Source organism: Perca flavescens, chromosome 6 (assembly GCF_004354835.1).
Source record: "Perca flavescens isolate YP-PL-M2 chromosome 6, PFLA_1.0, whole genome shotgun sequence".
In the NCBI taxonomy this organism is placed as follows: Eukaryota; Metazoa; Chordata; class Actinopteri; order Perciformes; family Percidae; genus Perca; species Perca flavescens.
In genome coordinates this window covers 12,007,617-12,029,862 of record NC_041336.1, presented here as the reverse complement: position 1 = coordinate 12,029,862, position 22,246 = coordinate 12,007,617, and the positions used below count along the sequence as shown (strand labels likewise).

Below are 22,246 nucleotides of genomic sequence, written 5' to 3'. Positions count from 1 at the left end.
GGGACCATAGGCAGGCTGGGGGAACGCGTATTAATGTTAAAAAACCTCAAAGTGAAATTTTCATGCCATGGGACCTTTAAAGAACATCAACTATTGAGCACAATCATTTACAGTGAAGCACACAACCTCAAAGATGCACTGTTGTAGTAAGTGCAAACTAAATGAATACATACATGTAGTACAGCAGGTAAGAGTTGATCCACACACACCTAGATAAACAGATGGGAGGAGTGCCAACCAGGATCTCAAGCACACACTGCAAAACTAGCCGTGCAGGCCTGCTAGCTCAAGTCAACTGCACTTTTCCAGGTTTCCAACGCCCTTCCAAAAAATGCTTAAACATTACAAGCGTGCAGATGACGGTTTCCTGTGTCCCTTTAGGGATGAGAAACAATAACAGGGATTGTGTGTGTGTGTATTTGTGTGTGTGATTAATCACTAGAAACCAACAACAACGCAGCCTTTGCCAGGGGCCACCCGTACACATCCACATGTGGCAGATGGGAACAGAGTTGGTAGTGTTTTCAGTCTTAAAGCAGAGCACATGTCCACTGTGTCTGATTTCAGGGAGCGGACTTCTGACAAGAGGGAGGGGACAAACAGAGAAGGAGGACATGCAATGTTCTCTCATGTCAGACTCATGGTTTTGTTTAAGCTGTCTGCAAAGCAAACTCTGTACACTGAAAAAAAAAAAATCACATGTTCTCCCTTTGTGCCATTCGTGCCTGCGACAATTTGCATTTTTTAATAAAGTTCCTCAAAGACGGCGTCCGTCAACAAGTGCTAAAAGAAGAGGTGTCCTGCCTTCTAGAAAAAGGCTGAGCCAAAAGGCATATGAAACAGCCCTTGTTCCTCCATGCATGATTAGTTGATGATTCATCTGAGAGTGAGTCAGATGCCGGCTGCCCGGTCTTTGTGTTAGGTTATAAGCTACTTTTTACTGGTACTGAATCCCATGATCTGCAAGGACTCACCATTTCACTTTCCATTTTACAGTGTCATAAAAAAAAGCAAGAGTACACAGGGGATCAAAGATGAGGAATGTTAGTGATAAATCAAGATAAGAATTGTTAATAGTTGTCGACTAAAGGTTTCCTGTTAATCGTCTTTGGAAAAAAATCTGGATCAGACCTGAAAAACGTCCATGTGTACAATTCAGAGTAGATGACAATTAAAAACAAACCATCTCTAATTATATTCTGAACGCACCCTTGCTGAGCCTGCAGTCACTTTAAAAAAATGTTGCATCCTTTTGATAACAGGTTCAGCTGCATTGCCTCAACATTTGTGCTTCAAGTGTACAGGAATAGCTCAGTGCTAGAAGAGACTTTATAAACATTGACAATGCGCACATATGTGCTGCACAATAGTTGTACTTTTTAAATTGGCAATTTGCACCATTCTGATTGGAACAGTGGCCTAGAGTTTAATTCTCATTTGCATTAACAAGAGAACTCCCCGGTGTATCACCACGCTTACTTATACTCCACGTAGTAACAACAGATTGTGTTTAGCCTCCCCTCCAATGAGGCACAGCACTCTTTTATAGTTATAATGAAAACTCCATGGGAAGAAAGAGAGTTGCTAATGTTAGCTTTACGCTAAACCCATGTGGAGTTTAAGAGACCGTGATGAGCTTTGGTCAGCATTATTTAGCTTTTGGTAGCGTATGAGGGAGAAAAAAAGAAGGATTTGATGCCTGGAGTGCAACCAAGTTGTGGTTGTGGGACGGTGCTCTCACGCAACTGACATACAGACATACAGGAAACGCAGGAGAGCTCACTGGTGAGTACTCGACAGAGTAAACAGAAACACAAATGTGTTCCAGCAGCACACATCCAAGACAAAAAGGTGGAGTTTGTGTAGTGCCAGGTGAGCTGTAAAACACTGGAAACTGCGCTGTGTTGAGTTTCCTGTGATTGTCTTAACTCTGGCACTCTGTGTCCTTTTTTCCCTTTGGCAAACCCCACCCAGCTGACAAGTTTAAAAAAAAAAAAAAAAAACATTTTCCAAGATGCCAGAGGAGTGTGAATGTGTTTGCGTGCTTTTGTGGGTCCTAATAAACAACAGTTAATGCAGAACATCTGAGACGGCTCCGATTGTTTCAAAGTGGAAAGAGTTCCCACAAACTCAGTGTATATAGTAGAACTGCTCTAAACATCCCATTCAACTTGAATTCATTTCAGAGTAAATGAGCGTTTCGCAGATCCACCCAACCTCGCCCACTCCCCCAGTGGGCTGGTCTTTGGGCAGAAAGACTGGGGTCCCACCATCTTAAAGTGATTTACCCTGTCCATGTGCGAGTGAGTCATCGAGGGCTTGGCTGACTCTGAAGGCGCTATGGAAAGTCTGGCACACACACACACACACACACACACACACACACACACACACACACACACACACACACACACACACACACACACACACACACACACACACACACACACACACACACACACACACACACACACACACACACACACACACACACACACACACACACACACACACACACACACACACACACACACACACACACACACACACACACAGCAGAGAACAAATAGTCACCAGACCAGCCAGCCCCAACTGGCAGTATCTGGAGGATATAGTAACGCTTACAAAACTAAACTGTAAGATCATCATAAAAAAAATCATATCCCCAACCGGCACCGTCAGACACCGCCTACCAAGAGCCTGGGTCTGCCGAGGTTTCTTCCTAAAAAGGGAGCTTTTCCTCGCCACTGTTGCACTATGCTTGCTCTTGGGGGAATTACTAGAATTGTTGGAACTTTATAAATTATAGAGTGTGGTCTAGACCTACTCCATCTGTAAAGTGTCTTGAGATAACTCTTGTTATGATTTGATAATATAAATAAAATTGAAATTATAACAAATACCTACAATACCTCTACGAAATAAATCAGCCGTATCAGCAAAAAAGGTGAGTAAAGAATAAGCATTCTGTAAAATACAATAATCAGTTCCAGAGCTGAGACAGTTAACTCATAATTTGCTGTTATTTTGATAATCATTTAAGTAATTCTTTAAGCAAAAATGCAAAAAAGAAATCTGTCTCTAGCTTCTCAAATTTGCTGCATTTTTCTGTTTTATATCATTTTAAATTGAAATCTTTGGGTTTTGGACTAGAAATTGTGACAGCCATTTTATTTTATCAGTTTAAGAGCAAATACCTTTATATTTCACTTTTTAGCTTTTAGTATCTCTGGTTTAGCTACTGCTGCTGTGTAATGTCACATTGTAGAGAAACTTAAGGACAAATGTAAAAAAAAAAAAAAAAAAAAAAAATAACAGCGGCCATAAATATTAATGTAGCTCTTTAAGATAATTCAAGTCTAAATTATTATGGCTCTCATATGCAAAGCACAGTTGTACTTTTGAAGTGTCTTAAACGTTGTGACGCTTAGAACGAATGATTCAATTTACCACTGCTGTATAACACCCAAAATCACGCCGGGCTCTCCTCTCTTATCTGCCCTCGCATGACTCAATGTGACAGACAATTGTCTGCCTTCACAACACACAAGCGGAGATCATCGTAGGGGAACACAGGGGAACACAGGGTTCCCCCCCGCCCCCCAAGGCAGCCACAAGAACAGAGGAGACGTGTGATCAAACGGCATGAGGAAAGATGTACAGCAGCCAAATAAACTCTGCCGCTGGTGGTTTGACGGCGGTTTGCAGCCCGTTTCTGGCCTCAGGGAGCACGACTCATGACGCAGAGCTTGCACTTAATCCATGAAATGCTATGTGTTCTGGAGTATGTTTAATTTTGTTTCACATTCACATCACAGACATTTTAATTGATGTCAATACAGGAAAGAAACTGGTGAAATTAATAACATTAATGAAGGCAGTTCCAGGCTCCTGGTATTGTGCATTCTGCCCCACTAGCATGACTTCCTGGGACACTTACTGGGAATTAATCCATTGTTAATTTAATTAGTTCAACCTGTGCTTTTCCTGATATGAAAAGTCAACATGTCTGCTTTGAAAAAGGTCTATTGGTGGAATAATTATTGAATCTGAAGGATAAAAGAAGCTGGGAGATGATTCTTAATGGCTGCTGCTGGCTTTGTATTATGGTGATGCTGTCAATTATGAATGTGAATATGAAAGTGGACAGACGTTGAGTTTCCACACGTTAGTGTTAATAGAGAAATACCTGTCAAGGTTGGTATTTGACAACACAGAGTTGGAAGAACCTGGCCACTTATTACTCTGGGCTAATAACCGCAACTTTACAGTCATACATTTTTTACCAAGTCTGCATAAAAAAATTCTTTTAGGTGTTAGAAGGAAAGTGCATAGGAGTATAATGTGCCATAGTTTTAACTGAAAATATACCATTTATCCGCAGTACTAACGAATCTTTTGTTTTAGTCATTACTTGTAGAGATGTCAGCAGGAAATTAATCTTTTTTGGTAATGGTCTAAGTCTTTTTTTTTTTTTTTTTATATGCCCAATCTTCTCTGGTTTTAGCTTCTAATGGTGTAGACACACATAGCCGACGGCCGACCGTTGACAGAAAACCCCGTCGATATGATCAGTCGCGTCTCCGAGGTCCAAAAAACTGCCTTGGGACATCAAAAAGACGAGAGGAGACAAGACGTAATACGCCTCCATAACAGCAGGCGGCGCTAATCTGTAATGTCGCCCAAGAAATGAAAACCGGCAGCTGATTGGACGAACGCGTCACATGGGTTTGTTTTCTCTGGATATTCAGACCTGGACTGTCATGGCGGCCGTTCAGAATACAATCTCATATTGTACTAAAATAGTTCACTGAAACATGTTTCTGAAAACATTTTAAGCGAGAAATAGGCCATGCAGTTGCTGAATCTGTCTTCATTTCAACTCAACAAAGGTCAGTTTAAAAGATTTTCATCAGATTTTGAGAGACTCTAGTCACCTCATTCCGCTCGTCATTTCCGGGTGAGTCCCGACGGCCCTGCCGCCGACCGAACATGTCAGGTCGGCCAAAATGAACGCCGACAGCCCCCCAGACGGACGAGGACACGGGACACACCGAACCGATTTGAGTCACTGACCTCGCCAGACTGTCCCACGGCTGATAATCGGCCTGATGTGTCCCGGCCTTAAAACGTGAAGGTTTGCCGTCTTTGGTGTTAGTACATTGAATCTCTATGGGGTTTGGACTATTGGTTGGATAAGAAAATAGTTTGTTGTTTCTAAGGGTGTCATCCTATTTTGATTTTAAATCGAAATCGGACGAAATTAAGTCACAATCTCAAATAAAAAAATGGAATCGGCGATGCTGCCACGGCCCCATGTCACGTCCGGTCGGCTTGCCAAGTGGAAAAAAAACCACACGTGTAGCCTGCTCGAGGTAGATTCTACCACCACTCCAGTGGAGGCGCTAATGAGCTAGATTACTACACACACAGTAGCAGAACACCAGCTACACACAACAGAGCATACAACGATCGCACTCAGCTTGAGGAGTGAGTTGATTCATTCTCCCGGTTCAGTGATACTACTCGGCTTAATTAACCAGCTCTTCGGTCAGTTCGTCAACACTAGTGTTTAAGTGCTGCGAGTCAGTCAACCTCCTCCAATTTAGCTACAGCCAGTCAAAAGATAGCCAACTGCAGATGCAGGAGACCCATCGACAGAACTTGAAGCCCGTCCTCTTTCACTGAAGTCGCCAGTGTGGAAGTATTCTGGATTTCCAGTGAGTTATGTTGACAAAAAAGCCACAGTTTGCAAGCTCTGCTATGTGCGTGTACCATATTCTTCCACTGGCAGCACAACTAACGTGGCAGTTAATCTGCATGGTACATGTTCAACTGTTCGGAAATAGTTTAAGACACTTAGTTGTTCAGAGAAGACTATGGACATGGCTGTTTTATTGTTTTTTGGTTGTTTTGTTGTGAACTTGAATGTCATCTTCTGTGAAGAAGACTGCAGTTACAAAAGAGAAACTAGATGGCAGGTTATAGATACAAGTTATTGTTACATTATGTTGTTAATAAATGTTTTTAATTTGACAATGTAGTGTGGTACATTGCGAACAAAGGTTTGATATTATATTGCATAAAAGTCTAGTCTAAAAATGGCATAGCAACCTGTGCTTTAAAGAAAAAAAAAATATATAAAAATCAAGAATTGAATCAAACCGTGACCTTAGAATCGGAAATGTAATTGAATCGAGGATTTGGAGAATCGTGACACCCCTACTTGTTTCTGTAATGAATCAGATTTTTTTTTGTAACTACCAATAAAAAGGCAATTTTTAAGTATAAATTATATTTAAAAGAATGAAATAATACAAACTACTAACAAATGCAGAAACTGTTGCTACCAGACTCTTAAAAGAAAGCTTCACTTAAAAAAACAAAAAACAGCCAAGGCATTTGAAAGGCTTAACAGCATGATGTAGTGGAGTGCAGGCATGCTCTTGTCCATTTTAGGAAGAGGCTTTGAAAGCAAATATTTTATCTCAACAAACTTGACGTAAGCAGCTTGAATGACTCCTCCTGATATCCACAACATGGCCCCATAATGGAACGGATGTATAATGGGTTACCTTGGAGACATACTGTATGTAAAGTGTTCCCCCAAGCTAAATATACAAACTTTACTCACTAAGACTCAAGCTGTGACTAATATTAGACCACCTTTTATGACGTTGACCTCCGTCGCCACTCAGTCACGCTCTTCCCCTTTTACTTCCTCTTTTTCCTCTTCAGGACGAAGGTTGGCTGAATATTACAAAGCTGTTGTTTGTCAACATTGTATGCGTTGCTTAGTGTGTGAGGTCTGTTTCCTTTGTACCATAAATGTCCGAGCCTACTGTGTAGCCCGGAGAGGACAGTAAAAACTATGTGAAGTGTTTGACGAGGAAAATGAAGTCTCCGGATCGGAACGAGTAAAAGGTCAGAATACAGCTTTACATCTAAATGGGCTGTTATGGGGAAATGTATTTCATGGTAGAACAAACACTTAACTGAATCAAAGAGAACTGTGGGTGATCATGAGCAACAATAAGCTGCAAAAACATACGGGTCATACTTAACAGAAAGCAAATATTCCAAAGAAAGGAAATGGGAATGTGCTACAAGATAAGAGCACTTCCTGCTGTGCTCTCTGATAGTCGGCTTCAACGCTGCATATCAGTCCATGAATACAGCACAAGTACATGTGCAGTGTAGCACTGAATCTTTGTATTATGTTGACTTTCAAGTCTTTGCTGCGCCTGGACAAGTTCCACCACAGTACTTATTTAATACATTTTTTTAAAACATTGTTTCAACAGACCGTCTGAGAGCTTTGTCTGCCTGCTGCTGCCACACCCTAAACCACACTGTGCCAACAGGTGGGGCCGACTCAGACGAGGTAAATCCCTGCTCTTATGTATTCAAAGCAGAACTGATCCGGAAAAAGGGTTTGGCGGTTTACTGTTCAACCCTTGCTGCAGAGTCTCGTCCTTATCAGACACACTGTGCCCAAAAGGAGCAGTTCAAAGTTTAGTACTTTTACTATCAAAAAAGGGGCGTCGCCTTTAATTTTAGACAGCGTGCAGCAGATACACAGCCACACGCACACCACAAACTACATTATCATTAATCGGTTAACTCGGGCTACAACTGACGATTATTTTCATCTCTCAATTAAAATGGTAAAAAGTGCCCATCACTATTTCCTAAAGCCCAAGTTGTCATATTCAAATGGCTTGACCTAAAGATATTCAGTTTAAGATCATAGAGCACTAAGAAAACCAGCAAATGTTTAAATTTGAGAAGCTGGAACCGGTGAATTAGTTGATTAAGTGATTATTGAAATAGCTGCCAAATTAATCAAGTAGTCGTTTCAGCTCTATAGTTCACATATGAGCGCACATCTTTTGCAAAAAATAGTATCGATAAAGTGACACTGATGAGCCAGTTCCCTCACCAAGGCTCATGTTTCACTGCCAGAAGCACTACTGGGAGGTTAGACTGGGCACGAGACACCAGCCAGACACACTGTTTCACTATTAAAAGGAAAGATGACTGAACAAGGTCTTAACAAACCTGTTCTGTAGCTCAGGGACTCACTGTTTTGTATATGTATGTATGTATGTACACTACCGGTCAAATGTTTGGGGTCACTTAGAAATTTCCATTCCACTCCATTCCAGACACAATACCTGCTGAGATCAGTTGTATTGTTTTTTTTAACCAGGGCAGCAGTTTTCAGATTACATTATGTGCTTACATAATTGCAAAAGGGTTCTTGACTGTTGTAGAAAGAAGTGGCTGAAGAAACACTTGAAATTCATGCTTTTTGGTCTAAACGTCATACCCAAATTAAAAGTAGTACAGCTCCCATATACTTTGACACTCAGGGGTGTGCCTGATATCATTGGAAAGGAAACATTCTCAAGTTTTTGTTACAATTGTCAGGGTGATTCTAGGCCTTACTGACACAGAGTTACAGAGGCTAGAATGGAGATTTTTTATTTCTGTCCAAGTTATAAATCTGTAAAATTATTAAAATACACTGCTGTAAACACATCTGACAGGTGACAGACAACACAGCATTAGCCACGTCTCAGCTTACTACAGAAAAAAATTCAGAAGCTAAAAGACTCAAAAATGGATTTTATATGAATTCTTTTCTACAAATATGTCTGTGCGTTTATTTATTTCTATTTGAAAAGTGCAAATAAAAAAGCCAAAAAACTACAAAATACAACACTTCTCAAATGCACAAACAAACCCACATCAATCACCTTTCCAATGATATCAGGCACACCCCTGAGTGTCAAAGTATATGGGAGCTGTACCACTTTTAATTTGGGTATGACGTTTAGACCAAAAAGCATGAATTTCAAGTGTTTCTTCAGCCACTTCTTCCTACAACAGTCGAGAACCATTTTGCAATTGTGTAAGCACATAATGTAATCTGAAAACTGCTGCCCTGGTTAAAAAAAACAATACAACTGATCTCAGCAGGTATTGTGTCTGGAATGGAGTGGAATGGAAATTTCTAAGTGACCCCAAACTTTTGACCGGTAGTGTGTGTGTGTGTGTGTGTGTATGTATGTATGTATGTATGTATGTATGTATGTATGTATGTATGTATGTATGTATGTATATATATATATATATATATATATATATATTCACTGTTTTCTGACCTGTTGTTTTCCTCCATTGCATACCTGGCTCCCAGCTTTACACTTCATTTAACAGCACCACATTCCACCCACACATGCTTTTGCAAAGTTATGCGTATCTTTTTCCTACAGTTTTGAATTATTTACAAGTCAAATAGTGCTGTAGGGAGAATGGTTGACATTCTGGCGCAACAGCTTGAGGTTTGCCTCGTGGGGGGGACAGCATGTGTTCCCGTCCGGTAGTAGTTATGCATACAAAGACGTGTGTGAAGAGACGCAGTGTCATGCTTTTGGGCTAAACAGGTGTGTCCAGTCAACTGAACTGCAGTGACGGCCCCACCTGTTGCTCTGTGTTCTGTCACCTCGAGGGGAATAACCAAGGACACCAACAAAAAGTCAACATATTGTGAGACGTAGATGTCCAGTGTTTGTTGCGCCGCCGTCTGCTGCTGCTGCCACCTGAAGCTCAGCTCCGTGGGTAGTAGAGCCCGTCACAGTGTGTATTAATAAACCTGACTTCCTGTTACAGTGAGTCCACAGTCCCATTCCAGAGGCCATGAATAAACTCTGAGTCACCATTACCACCTCGTAACACAGTGGAGCCCAGACTCTCTGAGCTCCATGGCAACCAAACACCAAACACACTGGCTGAGGTATAACCGATAAAGCCGGCCGAGACTAGACTGAGTGATTCTCTGACCACACATGCGTCAAAAGATCTGCTTCCTTAGAAACAGTGTTGCTGCGGGAGAGCTGGTGCTTCTCCTGCCAAGTATCTGGAGAATTACAAGAAGCACAATGACATGGGGGGGTATACTTATCCGGAGTGCACAACAAAGTCAACATCCTCACCCACCTACAGTATTAATTAACAAATTAAACCATAGATTGATAAGCTTGGGGCAGTGACACCACATTGAAAGTCAAAACCCAAAAGAAACAAATGAGCCACATTAAAAAAGGCAGAACGTTTACATTTTATTCGCCTTTCAAAATGCTGCGCTCAGCCACAGTTGTGTGTACATTCACATGAACACGCTTCACAGTTCACACTCAGTGAATAATGTTAACTTCGTGAAAAATCACAATGGTGCTAATTGGGGGGGTGGGGGGGAGTACGAATACTTTCTATTTAGTAGTTTCATTTTCTCAGGCCCCTCCAACACGAGGTGCACTTTGCCAAGATGTCGGCACATTCCTCAACAGCCACAGACACTGAGGCCTACAGCAGTATTCTCATCTGCACACATTCCTCGATGGTGTTTTTTGCCTCCCAATGGCGCCTTCCAGGCAGCTAACCCTGACCTTAACCCTAAACATAACCATTGCCGCGCTGCCTGGAAGGAGACGTTGGGGGGCAAAAAACACCAAACACTGCACACATTCGCCAAAGTAGCTGAAACAGCAAGACAGCTGAGGAAAACACGGTTAACCTGCTGCTCAACACCACTCCTCAGGTGAGAAGTAAGGTATACTTTAGCAATCCCGCAAGGGATTTCACTCGGTTGTTGCTGTTATATATAAATAAAACACACACACACAGGCCCAAATACACACATACACAGACAGGACATAGACACATGCATTACGTAAGGAGATATTGTCAGAGCAAGGGGGCTGCCTCACAGATTGGCGCCCCGAGCAGTTGGGTGTTCGGTGCCTTGCTCAAGCACGCCTCAGCAGTGCCCAGGAGGCAAACTGGAACCACACTCTGTACTTGAACCAAGCCAAGTCCACACGGACTGAGCTATTGCTGCCCCAAGGGATGGAAGGAATAATATAATTGTACACCACTACACCTGTAGTTAATCATTTATTATCACACACACACACACACACACACACACACACACACACACACACACACACACACACACACACACACACACACACACACACTTCTGTGGCACTTTACAGTTTGTTTATAACGAATAGAAATTATTAGAAATATGTTAACTACTGATCTAACCAATGTGCAACATAGAGCTTTTTAAAGCAGAGTTGTGTCAAACACTGTAATGAAAGCCATTCTGTCATTAGGGCAGTAATTCTACCTTCACAGAGCAAGCTGTGTGTTGAAGGTGCAGCCCATTTGGCTGAAGGTGTGTCATTTCCAACTTCCCCTGGGGCTTAAAATGACATAGCGTGCCGACTGACGAGTCATACAAATTTAACCACCAGGAATGTACTGTAAACTACGGTACAATGTTGGGTATGGCCGCATGCTCCACACTTCATTCCAGGTAGAAAATAAGGGTGTTGCACCACCTCAGTTGTACTGAATAGCAGGTGTAAACTGGAGGCATAACAACATTACATACAACATTCAGATCCACACGTTGAGTTGCTTTGACTGCAGCGCTGTCTTAACCACTACTATGTTTTGGGAACATAAAACATAAAGCCTCAAAAACCTGAGCTGAAATGCAGAGGGCTCTGTAGCATCATAAATAATGCTTATTGAAAACAAAAACAAATGCAAGAACAAACCTGCTCCAGCTGATGTGCAAAAGCAAGTACAGTGACATATTGTAATACCAAAATAATAATGATACCATAAATTGTCACATATAACTTATTCTCATTTCACCTTTGTGGCATAACTCTGCTTTCCAAAAGAATGATGTATCTGAATCCTCTTGTACTGTGCTACGATATAAAAAAGCCTTAAATGCTCACATACCAGAGCTACAGGGACATTCCCAAGTTACTGTGGGATCAGTTGCCAAAAAGGCAGGGAATTCCCCCACAAAGCAACCAGACAACAGCACCTACATGTTATGTTATCAATACTGCAACACAACTTAAAAGCTTTATGGACAGCTTCTGGTGGTTCCGCTGACTTTGAAGTACAACTGCATGAAAGCTTGTTTTATTCTAATGCATTTAACAGAGAAATGAGAGATGCACAAAATACTAACTACATGTTGTGTGTACTGTTACCTATAATATATTATCATATACAATAAATATGATACCTTGTACTGTATGTGTAGCCACAACCACTTTGTGACATTCCTCTTGTACCAAAGCCACTCTCTTTTAAGCTCCACCCCCCACACGCTCCTCCTACCTGGCTTTGAGCTCCTTGTGCTCCTCCCTGATCTTGCTCAGCTCCAGCTGCATGCGAGCTCGCTCCTTGGCCACCTGGTCCAGGGTCTTGCGGGCGTCGGCCAGCTCTGCCTCATAGGCCGCCTTTATGCCCGATACATCGCGGGTGATCGTGGACTCCGACTCGGTGATGCGCATTCGGAGTCCGGCGTTCTCAGACTCCAGCGAGCGCACCTTGTCGATGTAGACAGCCAGGCGGTCATTGAGGTTGCACAGGTCTTCCTTCTCCTGCAGCCTGCTGATGCGGGTCGGGGAGGCAGCACCACGGCTGGTGCGTTTCTGGCTCGGGGTTTCCATGGTAATGATGGCTCAGCAAGAGGTGTGGAGGGGGTGAGTCACTGGCTGTGGGGGAGGAGGGCGAGGAAAGAAGAGTTAATGAAAACTACAGTATCAAGGCTGCCGTGCCTAGCAACGCAGTGCACCTTATCATGGTTTGAATCACACGTTAAACTTTAATGGAGTTTATACTGCAGAAATGTTCCAGTCTTGCGTAACCATGATCCTTGTCTGGGCAACCCGCCTTCAATGCTGGGCCTGCTCACAGATCTGCATGATAATGTATTCCAGAATCCTTTTTCCCACAGCCAGCACATCTATACAACTTCATTTAATACCTCTTCAGTATTTAAATTGCGTGGGGTTCAAAGTAATTTGCAGAGGCAGAGCTCTTTCACAGGAATGTGATTCGGTTTTCCTCAGTTATTTTAGACTTCAGATCTTTTGGATACAAAACCCCTATTATTTCATAAAAGAAGGTGCGACAGCTTTCCTGCCCTGTTACTGCTTTTAGTGCTTCTGATAACAATCCTCAGTCACACTGGTATTTCCACCGCAAAGTGTGACACACTGTCATAACATACGCCTTGCTATTCTCTCCTCCGGCTCCATTAAATTGTTGTAGGAGCAGTTATGCCACTTCCTGCAGTTCACTCCTAAGCAAAACATATTTCCCACAAACATCAACTCCTCACTCATGCAGCAGCCAGGGACACAAAAATAAATGAAAACACTTCCCTTCTGCTCGCCGCAGACTTTTTTGGTAAAACAGAGGCACGCCACACAAAAGAAAGCTTTTAATTGCTTCCACAGCATGATCTGCAGTGATCGTCTCGCACCAAACCACTTGCACCAGCCCAGATCGTTATACCAAAGCGTTGACTCATAATATCAATAAATGCTGCAAGATGCCCTGATGAAGAGACGTAAATCTGCTTTAGAGGTGTGCCAACAGAATAATGAATTAAAGAGCACAGGGATAGATTTGAAATTGAGGGGGGAATAAGAAAACTATCTCAACATTTCAATCTGTAAATCCTATAAATCACTGGGAAAAAAACATGTGCAATTGGACTACGTTATTTTTTTTTTTTTTAATCAGAGAGCTCTATACAACAATTATGGATGGATGAGGCCTTGAACAATATTAATAAATGGGCCCGTATTGTTATCATCAACTGCAACTGTGGCTAAACAGGTTTGATTTCAAAACTTAAATCATATTTCTCAGCAGCTAACCACACACAGTACCTAACAGCCCTTTCCCACTGAACGGCGGGAAAGCCTACTCCAATTTGGTTCGGCGGTGGGTGGACTTTGCCATCCATCCCTCCACCCCCCCATTATCTAAAGTGCACAGAAGGACATGCACGCCCTGTGGGTGGGATGGCGCACACATGCATGCACATGATGCGCGCACACGCCCACAGGAGCAAACCCATACACTCACACAAGTACTCTCTGGCCTAACTTTGAATAAATGAAGCATCCACTCACACGCCAAAATGTGGTGTGCACTTCCAGGTGCTGTCTGATGTTCCACTTTTCTCTAACAGCAGGCAGGAAAATACAGCTTTTAAAGTTACAAAGTCCTTCCAAACCACTCCCTGACAAAATGAAACTATGAGCTGACCAAACAAGCTAAACACGCACACAACAGCAGCACTGTCTATCAGCATAACAAACACAAACAGAAATCTGAGTAGAACCTTACCTCGGCTGTGTGGGAACCTCTTGACTTCAGCCTGCTGAAGGGACTAAAAGTGAGAGTACAGGACCTTTCTAGAAGTTTATCTGCTGGTTTGAGTGAGTGAGTGTGTGTGGGTGTGTGTGTGTGTGTGTGAGCTGCTGTGAGTGTGTGTGCCATACCCCAGAGGAGTGTAGAGAAGAGGATCCGTTGAATAATGCAGTCTTGCTCTCTGCTGGTGGGTGTGTGCGCCTTTGGCTCGTGCCCTGAACTGCTCTCCTAGCTGTCGCTCACTGCACACTGTACCTACTGCTGAAGAGGGAGAGAGAGGGCGGGAGCACAAGAGAGCGGGGGAGGGTGGGGCGGCGAGGAGGAGTCAGGCTAGACAGACTGTGTGCGCACTCACACACACACACAGAGCAGCTGCTGAGCTTTATCTCTCCCTGCACGGGCCCTATCTTTTCCTTTCTCATTTCAAATCGGACAGAGCCCTCGCAGACAGACTGACCTCAGCGACTGGTGCAAGCGGTCGGTCAATAAAACGCAGTGACACTGATGATACTGAACAGCTCCCAGGTGGGTGAAAGTGTGCGGCTTTCACCGTTCTGCTCCCTGCTGCTATGAAGAATACATTCCTAGTGCGCTCTTTACTTAGAAAATGGCTGTGACAGTGAACTCTAAAGCATATACATAAAGGAAGAATTTCTGTTTCAATTTCATAGAGCAAAAAAAATAAAAATAATAATAATCCTCTCCGCTTCGGAAGGGAGCAGAGATGACCTTGGCACACACGTCACACAACTTTGCAAGGTAATGAAACCAGTTCAAAGTACATGGAAATCATTCATCACCTTAAAGCGCTGTTTTGTTGTTATCCATGGCAGAAAAATAACCTGTTGGCAAGCTCGTCCACTGAATCCAAAGAGGGAAAAGTCCACAAATCCTTAGCACCATATTCCCAGTGAGTGATAGAATAATTCCCACAAGTCATCTTGAAAGTCTAAAGGTCTGACACTCAAACCCAAGTTGATTCTGGCCTTATATATTTATTTCCTCGGGGTGGAGTTAATGGAGTCACAGGTCCAATCAAGTTCTGATGCAGGGGGAAAAGACGTTTTCTGTTTCTGTGTGTGTGTGTATGTATCTCCTCACCATGGAAATGGAGGTTAGTCTATTCGTGTGTGTGTGTGTGTGTGTGTGTGTGTGTGTGTGCGTGTGTGGTTAAACAAGGGGCAAGACAGCATCTCCGTTTTTGGGTATGGGGCAGGTCCAGTGGCTAAGGGAGTATCCTAGCTTCAGCGTGGCCTTCCAGTGGAAAGGAGCCGTCAGCCTCCGAAGCTGCCTCTGAGTCACACAGCCCTATTCAAACAGCTCACTTGTTCACCATGTCTTCTCTACCTCTCTCGCTCCCTCTCCTTTTTTTTTGTTTTTAAATTTTGGGTTTCCAATGAAAGTCACACCAGGACAAGAATGCCTGGAATGCAGCCCAAACGTCTCTCTTCCACATGTTTTGCTACGCCTCTCCAAGCCCTCTGGCCTTTTCTTGTGCCGTCTGTGTGCACAAACATAAATTCTATTGCATCACAAATGTTATCGCGTTGAAACAGGGATAATCAGGTATGACGCAAGCTACATCCCTGAAGCAGAAAGGCGCAATAATTGACATGTTGCCTAGATTATAGAACAAATCTGCAATAATGAACTTGTCCTTTCAAAACTCGGCTTATTAGCATTTGAAGACACATCGTATCCCTTCATTACGCCTAAATGCTTGTCAGTTTGCCATTTTAGCAGCATCTTCTACAAGAAGGGACTAACAAAGAAAACCATTACAAGGCTTTAAAAAAGAAAAAAAAAGAAAACTTGGTTCACAAACCAACAAAATAAGACAAAGATATATTTATATGGCTGCAACTAAAATTGTAAAATATAGGCAGTGGTGGCCTAAAGGTTAGAGACGTGAGCTTTGACCGGGAGGTCGTCAGTTCAATCCCCAGACCAACAGGATAAAATCTGGGTGGGGAAAGTGAAAGAGCAGTGCTTGTCCCTCCCTCATTACCACTACTGAAGTGCCCTTGAGCAAGGCCCTTAACCTCCAACCGCTCCAGTGGAGCTGCTCAGTGGCCAGCAGATCAGACTGTGGTTGTACTGGGCAGCTTCCAGGTATGGATGTCTAACTGTGTGAATGTGATCTGCCTCTAAGTGAACCTTCCCTGAATAAATAAAAGGTTAAAAAAACAACAACAATAAAACAAATGGTACCCAAAGATTTTCAGTTTATCACAACTGAAAAAGCAGAAGAAAAAAAAAAAAAAAAATCACAACTTAAAAATGTTTACTTTTAAAGCAAAAGTGCAGAACCATTCATTGATTATGAAAAATAGTTGCTAACTAATGTTTTGTTAACTTTTTGTTGTTGTTAACTAATTGATTCAGCCGTCAAATGTTCCTGTAATTTGCACTGTGATGTATTTCCAACTGTTTGATCTCTGCTGTTACTTCTGTCATTGTTTGTTTGATCTCTGCTGTTACTTCTGTCATTGTTATTGTTACTGTTATTACAACGAGAGAACGTTTTTGAAATAAGATATAAAAATAAAAAGGTTCATAATTGTTTGTAGATTATTTGGATGATGCTTTAAATGAGATGAGATATGGCTAATTCAAAAAATCAATCTATCAATAAACTACTACCGATGCATTCAAGTTTTCAGCCGCCTGTCTGACCCACACTTTGGAGTCTGAATCCCAGAAGCATTCTTAAAGTTATTACACAACAGCAGGCAACTCCCTGTTTTACTCCATCTTTTTTTCCTGCCCTCACAGCATTCCACATGGCAGCACAAAATCAAGGCGGGCTCATTGTGCAATCTAGAGGTTTTATTTCTCCATTATGAGCCACTTACTCGCTGCTCTCCTGAAAAAAACAAAAAGAGCACTAACAAATTAGGATATCAGCATGAGAATATTTGGTGTGAAAGGGAACTCTACGTTCAGACTGCAGGCAAAAGTGGCCCAAATCTGACATGCAAATCTTGCCCAGATCAGATTTTTTCAAATCAGATTTAGACCACTTCCATGTGTGGTCCTGAAATTTCTTTCAATGCGGCTGCAGTGTGAACAACCAAGGCGGATTTGATGCGACTTTTACGTCAATCTACATCGACATTTGTCACAATTCTGTGCCGGCGGGAGTTAGCCCAAGACGCAGACAGTCAAATTAAAAACTTGACTAGGCCTACAAAATGGAGAACAGTGATGGATCAAGTCAATGGAGGGAGAGTGAGGTGTTAGACCTAATTAGTGTATGGGGAGATACTTCAATGCAATCAAAACTAGAAGGATCATACCGTAACCGCTCCATTTAAAAAAAAATAATAAAAAAAAATAAAAATCGGATCTGAGCAAAAAATCCGAATTAAGCAATAAGACTTGCGGTGTGAACGTAGCCTAATCTCTAGGATACTATAAACACCCATTCCAGTTTCAAAACCTAAGCAACAGCTCCTCTTTTTCATACCTTATCACCTCATTTCCATTTCCTGCACAGACGTACAGCGAATCTCATGCCTTGATTAGTTTTCAGATAACGTTGTAAAACAAAGATGGACGATTTGTACAATTTAACAGTTCACAGGAGCATTAATCTTTCATTTGACAAACCACCACAGTCAGTTATTTAGAAACCCTTCAACTGTCCAGGAGCGTGCTTTGTATCTCAGCAGCAGCTTCCGATTGTAAAGCAGTCTCCCACTCCGTTATCTCTGCTGTTCAGGAGACCATTGTTCACACAATGTGCATTAATCATTAATAACCATATCTCTTCCCAACGCACAAGAGTCTGTTCTTCAGACTTCTGATTGTTCTTTGTTTGCTTTTCAAAGTAAAACTAAATAATACATTTGATATTCTGTCCTTTTCCATTGTACCAGATGTACTCACGTTAAACGATTGTTGCTTTGCAGCCTGTGACCTATGTAAATCCATTTCTTTTATCATTTTGTACAATGTGCAGGAGAAGATGTGGAATAAATATTGCTTCATCTTTGAGGTTTTCTTGGGTACGTGCATCTAAACAGATAGGAACCATGACGGAGGAAGGATTAGAAGCTTGTCTCGTTACTTCAATCAGCAACATGAGGAAGTGACTGTCCCAGGAGGAAATTGAGGAAACTGTACATGGGACAGAATACCCTTACCAGGTCAAATAATCCTACTACTGTGGGTGTAAAATGTGTGTGATGTCGCCGACCTCTGTTTCCACCAGCACCTTTTGTCTCATCCACTCTGTATGTCCAGTTGTGTCAATAAAACAATCAGTGGCCGAAAGTAACTAATATACATCAGTACTAAAGTACAACTCTGAAGTACTTGTACTTCACTCAAATATCTGGATGTTACTTTAGACTTCTACTCCATTACCTTTCAGAGATAAAATGCAGTACTTTTTGACTCCGCTCTGTTTATTTGACAGCTACAATTACTTTTCAGATTAAGATTTTTACAAAACATATAATGAACATACAAATGATTCAACCAACCAACAGTATAGTTAAAATGTGTAGAATAAACTGTTTTTTTAAATCAATTTAAACTTCATCTATTTATTTTAAATGTTTTTTTAATTGCTTTAATTTTTTTATTTTATTATTTCATAATCTTTATTTTGTGCATTAGGATAGGTGCACATTTTCAAGTCTATCTCCTACTTAAAGGACAAGTCTGGCGCAAAATGAACCTAGGGGTTAATAACACATGTGTACCGAGTCGACCGTTCTCTGGGATATGTTTTCATGCTAATTGAATGTGACCAGTTTTATTGCAAACTGCTAATTAGCTTAAAACGCTAGTTGTCGGGGCATGTGAAAGTAAAAAAAAAAAAAAAAAAAAATTGCTATTTCTACACCACTAACAAGGCTCAAAATAGCACACTTCCACAGCAGCATAATGAGGGTCCCTACATGTAAACCGAAGCATTGAGAACTTTGTAAGTGTACAGACAGTTTATTACAAATATAGTTTTATAAAGACCGTACCGTTCGGTATACAGGTAGGCGCCATCTTGGGAAAATAGTCACGACCAGTTCAACGACGTATCAGTATCATAGCTCAAGCACAGCGTTCGTTCTTCGACTGGTCATTTCTTTTTACTTTCGCAATGCACCGACGACTAGCTGCCAACAAACTTTGTTTTTTAAATACTTAATGTGGTGTAACGTAAATGTTAATGTAAGACAGGTTAATGACTGTTTCAGTGTCAGTGTTTTTTTTTTTCTACTTTAAAAATTGTAGTCTTATCTCTTGTTCACGAGCTGCTCCTCAAGTCATGTTTGTGGTTTGTAGGGCTGCCACCTCTTAGTCGATTAGTCGACTAATCGGTCGTTTTGGACTTAGTCGACTAAGATTTCTTTAGTCGATTAGTCATTTTTTATGCTTATTCATGCTTAATTACTTATTTCCAAGAAACTTCTGAGCACATTTATGGTAAACACAAGATTTAAAGTGGTGCTTTTGCAGGATTAATTGTGGAGAAACTCAGTTTTACAGATGGTTAATTAACTACATTTATATTGTGCTTTTCTAGTCTTAACCTCCTCTCAAAGCGCACAGCTCTGTCAATTAAATCAACTAATCGATTAGTCGACAAAATCGTGTAAGTGTTAGTCGACTAAGAATTTCTTTAGTCAAGGACAGCCTTAGTGGTTTGACGATGGTCATTATTGGTTCAGGTGACAAATTGGCTAAAGCAAGCCAAACATAAAATGAAATTTTTTTTGTTTTGTTTTTTAGATACTAAATATTTGGTGTTTTCAATACATTTAAAATAATAAATTGTTATATTTTGTCACTCATTTTTTTGTTGTGGGCTTATTTGGAACACATGTGGGCTTAAATGGTGCCACGGTACCAATTAAGCCCATGCCAGACTTTTGACTTTATTCATAAAATCTCTTTATTTTATATGAGAAAATATACACAAAAGATGAAATGATTTTTAAATGAGAGATTAATCTCACATTTTAACAAATGATCAGGTTAATAAACTATGTCAGTATGTATGAAAAATAACTGAACTCAGATTTTGGTGGGCTTAATGGGTACGTTTACCCTACTTGTACTTTACTTGAGTCGTTCCGTTTCATGCCACTTTCTACTTCTACTCCACCACATTTCAGAGAGAAATATTGTACTTTTTCTCCACTACATTAATCTGACCGCTTTAGTTACTAGTCACTTTACAAATTAAGATTTTTGCACATCAAAATACATGTAGTTTATAAGATACAATGTTTTATTATAAATTAAACTACCCAACAATATACAGCCCTACCTAAAATGATTAGACGGTTGACTGACAGAACTGTTTGGATCGTTTCCAGTCTACATTGAGTACTTTTAATACTTTAAATACATTTCCCTGATGATACTTACATACTTTTACCTACGTAACAATTTCAATGCAGAACTTTTACTGGTAACAGAGTATTATTTTTTTTTTACAGTGTGGTATTAGTACTTTTACTTAAGTAAAGGATCTGAATACTTCTTCCACCACCACTGGGTGTCCATCCTCTAGGCTCCCCTCCTCATGAATGATGCTGCAGCTTTTCTCCCACTGCGCCTCTCTGGCGCCCCCTGTCTGCCGTGCCGTCTTGTCTTTCACCACATGTCATTCACAAGCACAGGGAAGATGGGCTGCTAAGCGCCATCCACTGGCTGACACACTGAATGGAAACGTATGCTTCCTAGTGGCTGATATCTCTCAACGTCGGTCACTGAGTTCACGAGTTTAGTTCAGCACCCTGTCTGCTCGTCTCCTTTAAAAAAAAAAAATAAGACCCCGAAACACAACACAGCCTACCAGCTGTTTACACTGCGACATATATATATTGACTCATCAGTCTTACCGTGTCTCTTTGGAAACGCTTTTCTTCAGTCGTTTAAAAACACGTCCCCTCCTTTCCACGGTCACTGTTGACCTTTCAAAATGTCGAGTTAATCATGATATCATCCCCCCCCGGGCCAGGTTTTTCTTTGAACCAATCTGTGCGGGAGAACTCCTCTTCTTCTGAACAGGCAGTCGACAGCCACCTGCAAATCAACCCACTTGATTAGACTGCCAATCTCTGCTAATTACAGGGCAGCCTACCGGCGCCACCTGGCGATCAGCATTAACGCTTTGGTCCGCGTCCTATTCTACATGTGGGTTTAGCTGGTGAGGATTTTCAGTGAAGGCAGGTGAAATTTGTAGAAATAATAGCTATATAAAAGATATAGATTTTTGTAAATATTGATGATGCACAAAGACAGAGTTGGCTGTTCACATGTGAAAGAATTAGATTTGAAATAAAGCTCTCTACCAGGATACACAGGTATAGTTACTGTATGTAGCAGTTCTTTTTTTATTTAAAAAACATAGCACTTCATAATGTGGTAATTTATTTAGAATATTTATTTTTTGCTCTTTTGTTTTTTGTGTATATGTAGCCTATGACCTGATGATACATTATGTTTTCTAAAATTGTGGTGTCTTAGAATCCCATGTGGGATGGGCCAGATGTTTGGTATGACATATAAATGAACTAACTAACTAATTAACTAACTAACTAACTAACACTATATATAGGCCTTGGAGTAAGAGTAATCTCAAGTTTACAGAAATCGGAGCAAATTCGCCACAGATCCTTTGCTAGAGGAAACTTTTTTTTCACATCCCAATTCAGATACCTGTTATCACAACATTATCAATACACTTGACTGTCATCACCTTGAAGTGAGTAGCCTACAATAACAGTGGTATTCATTTCGTTCTGGACCCCCCTGAGGAGCTCTTGAGGGCCCCTGTGACTCTGTGAACCCCACTTTGACAATGATTGATATACTGACCTGTGCTGGATTTCACATGAATTGACAATTTAATTAAACCAGCAGCCAGGAAGCACCAAACTACTATTCCTCAAAACAGCTATACCAGCATGACTGACACTATCAAGCTGTACAAATGGCCCAGTTGAACAGCGTA

The 22,246-nt window shown here is 41.3% G+C and overlaps 1 protein-coding gene across 7 annotated transcripts in view; it reads right to left on the bottom strand.

Moving 5' to 3' along the window:
• LOC114556865 (lamin-A) overlaps positions 1–22,246 on the bottom strand; it is a 44,249-nt gene that overhangs the window by 19,149 nt on the left and 2,854 nt on the right. Inside the window, exons 1-3 of one of the 7 annotated variants that reach the window (XM_028579949.1) lie at positions 21,132–21,335; positions 14,406–14,535; positions 12,223–12,602 (exon numbers count right to left, since the gene is read on the bottom strand). In XM_028579949.1, coding sequence (XP_028435750.1) covers positions 12,223–12,557 — 335 coding nt within the window. In that variant the 5' untranslated portion in view covers positions 12,558–12,602; positions 14,406–14,535; positions 21,132–21,335. The other 6 variants (XM_028579948.1, XM_028579950.1, XM_028579951.1 and 3 more) reach the window with 6 other exon arrangements.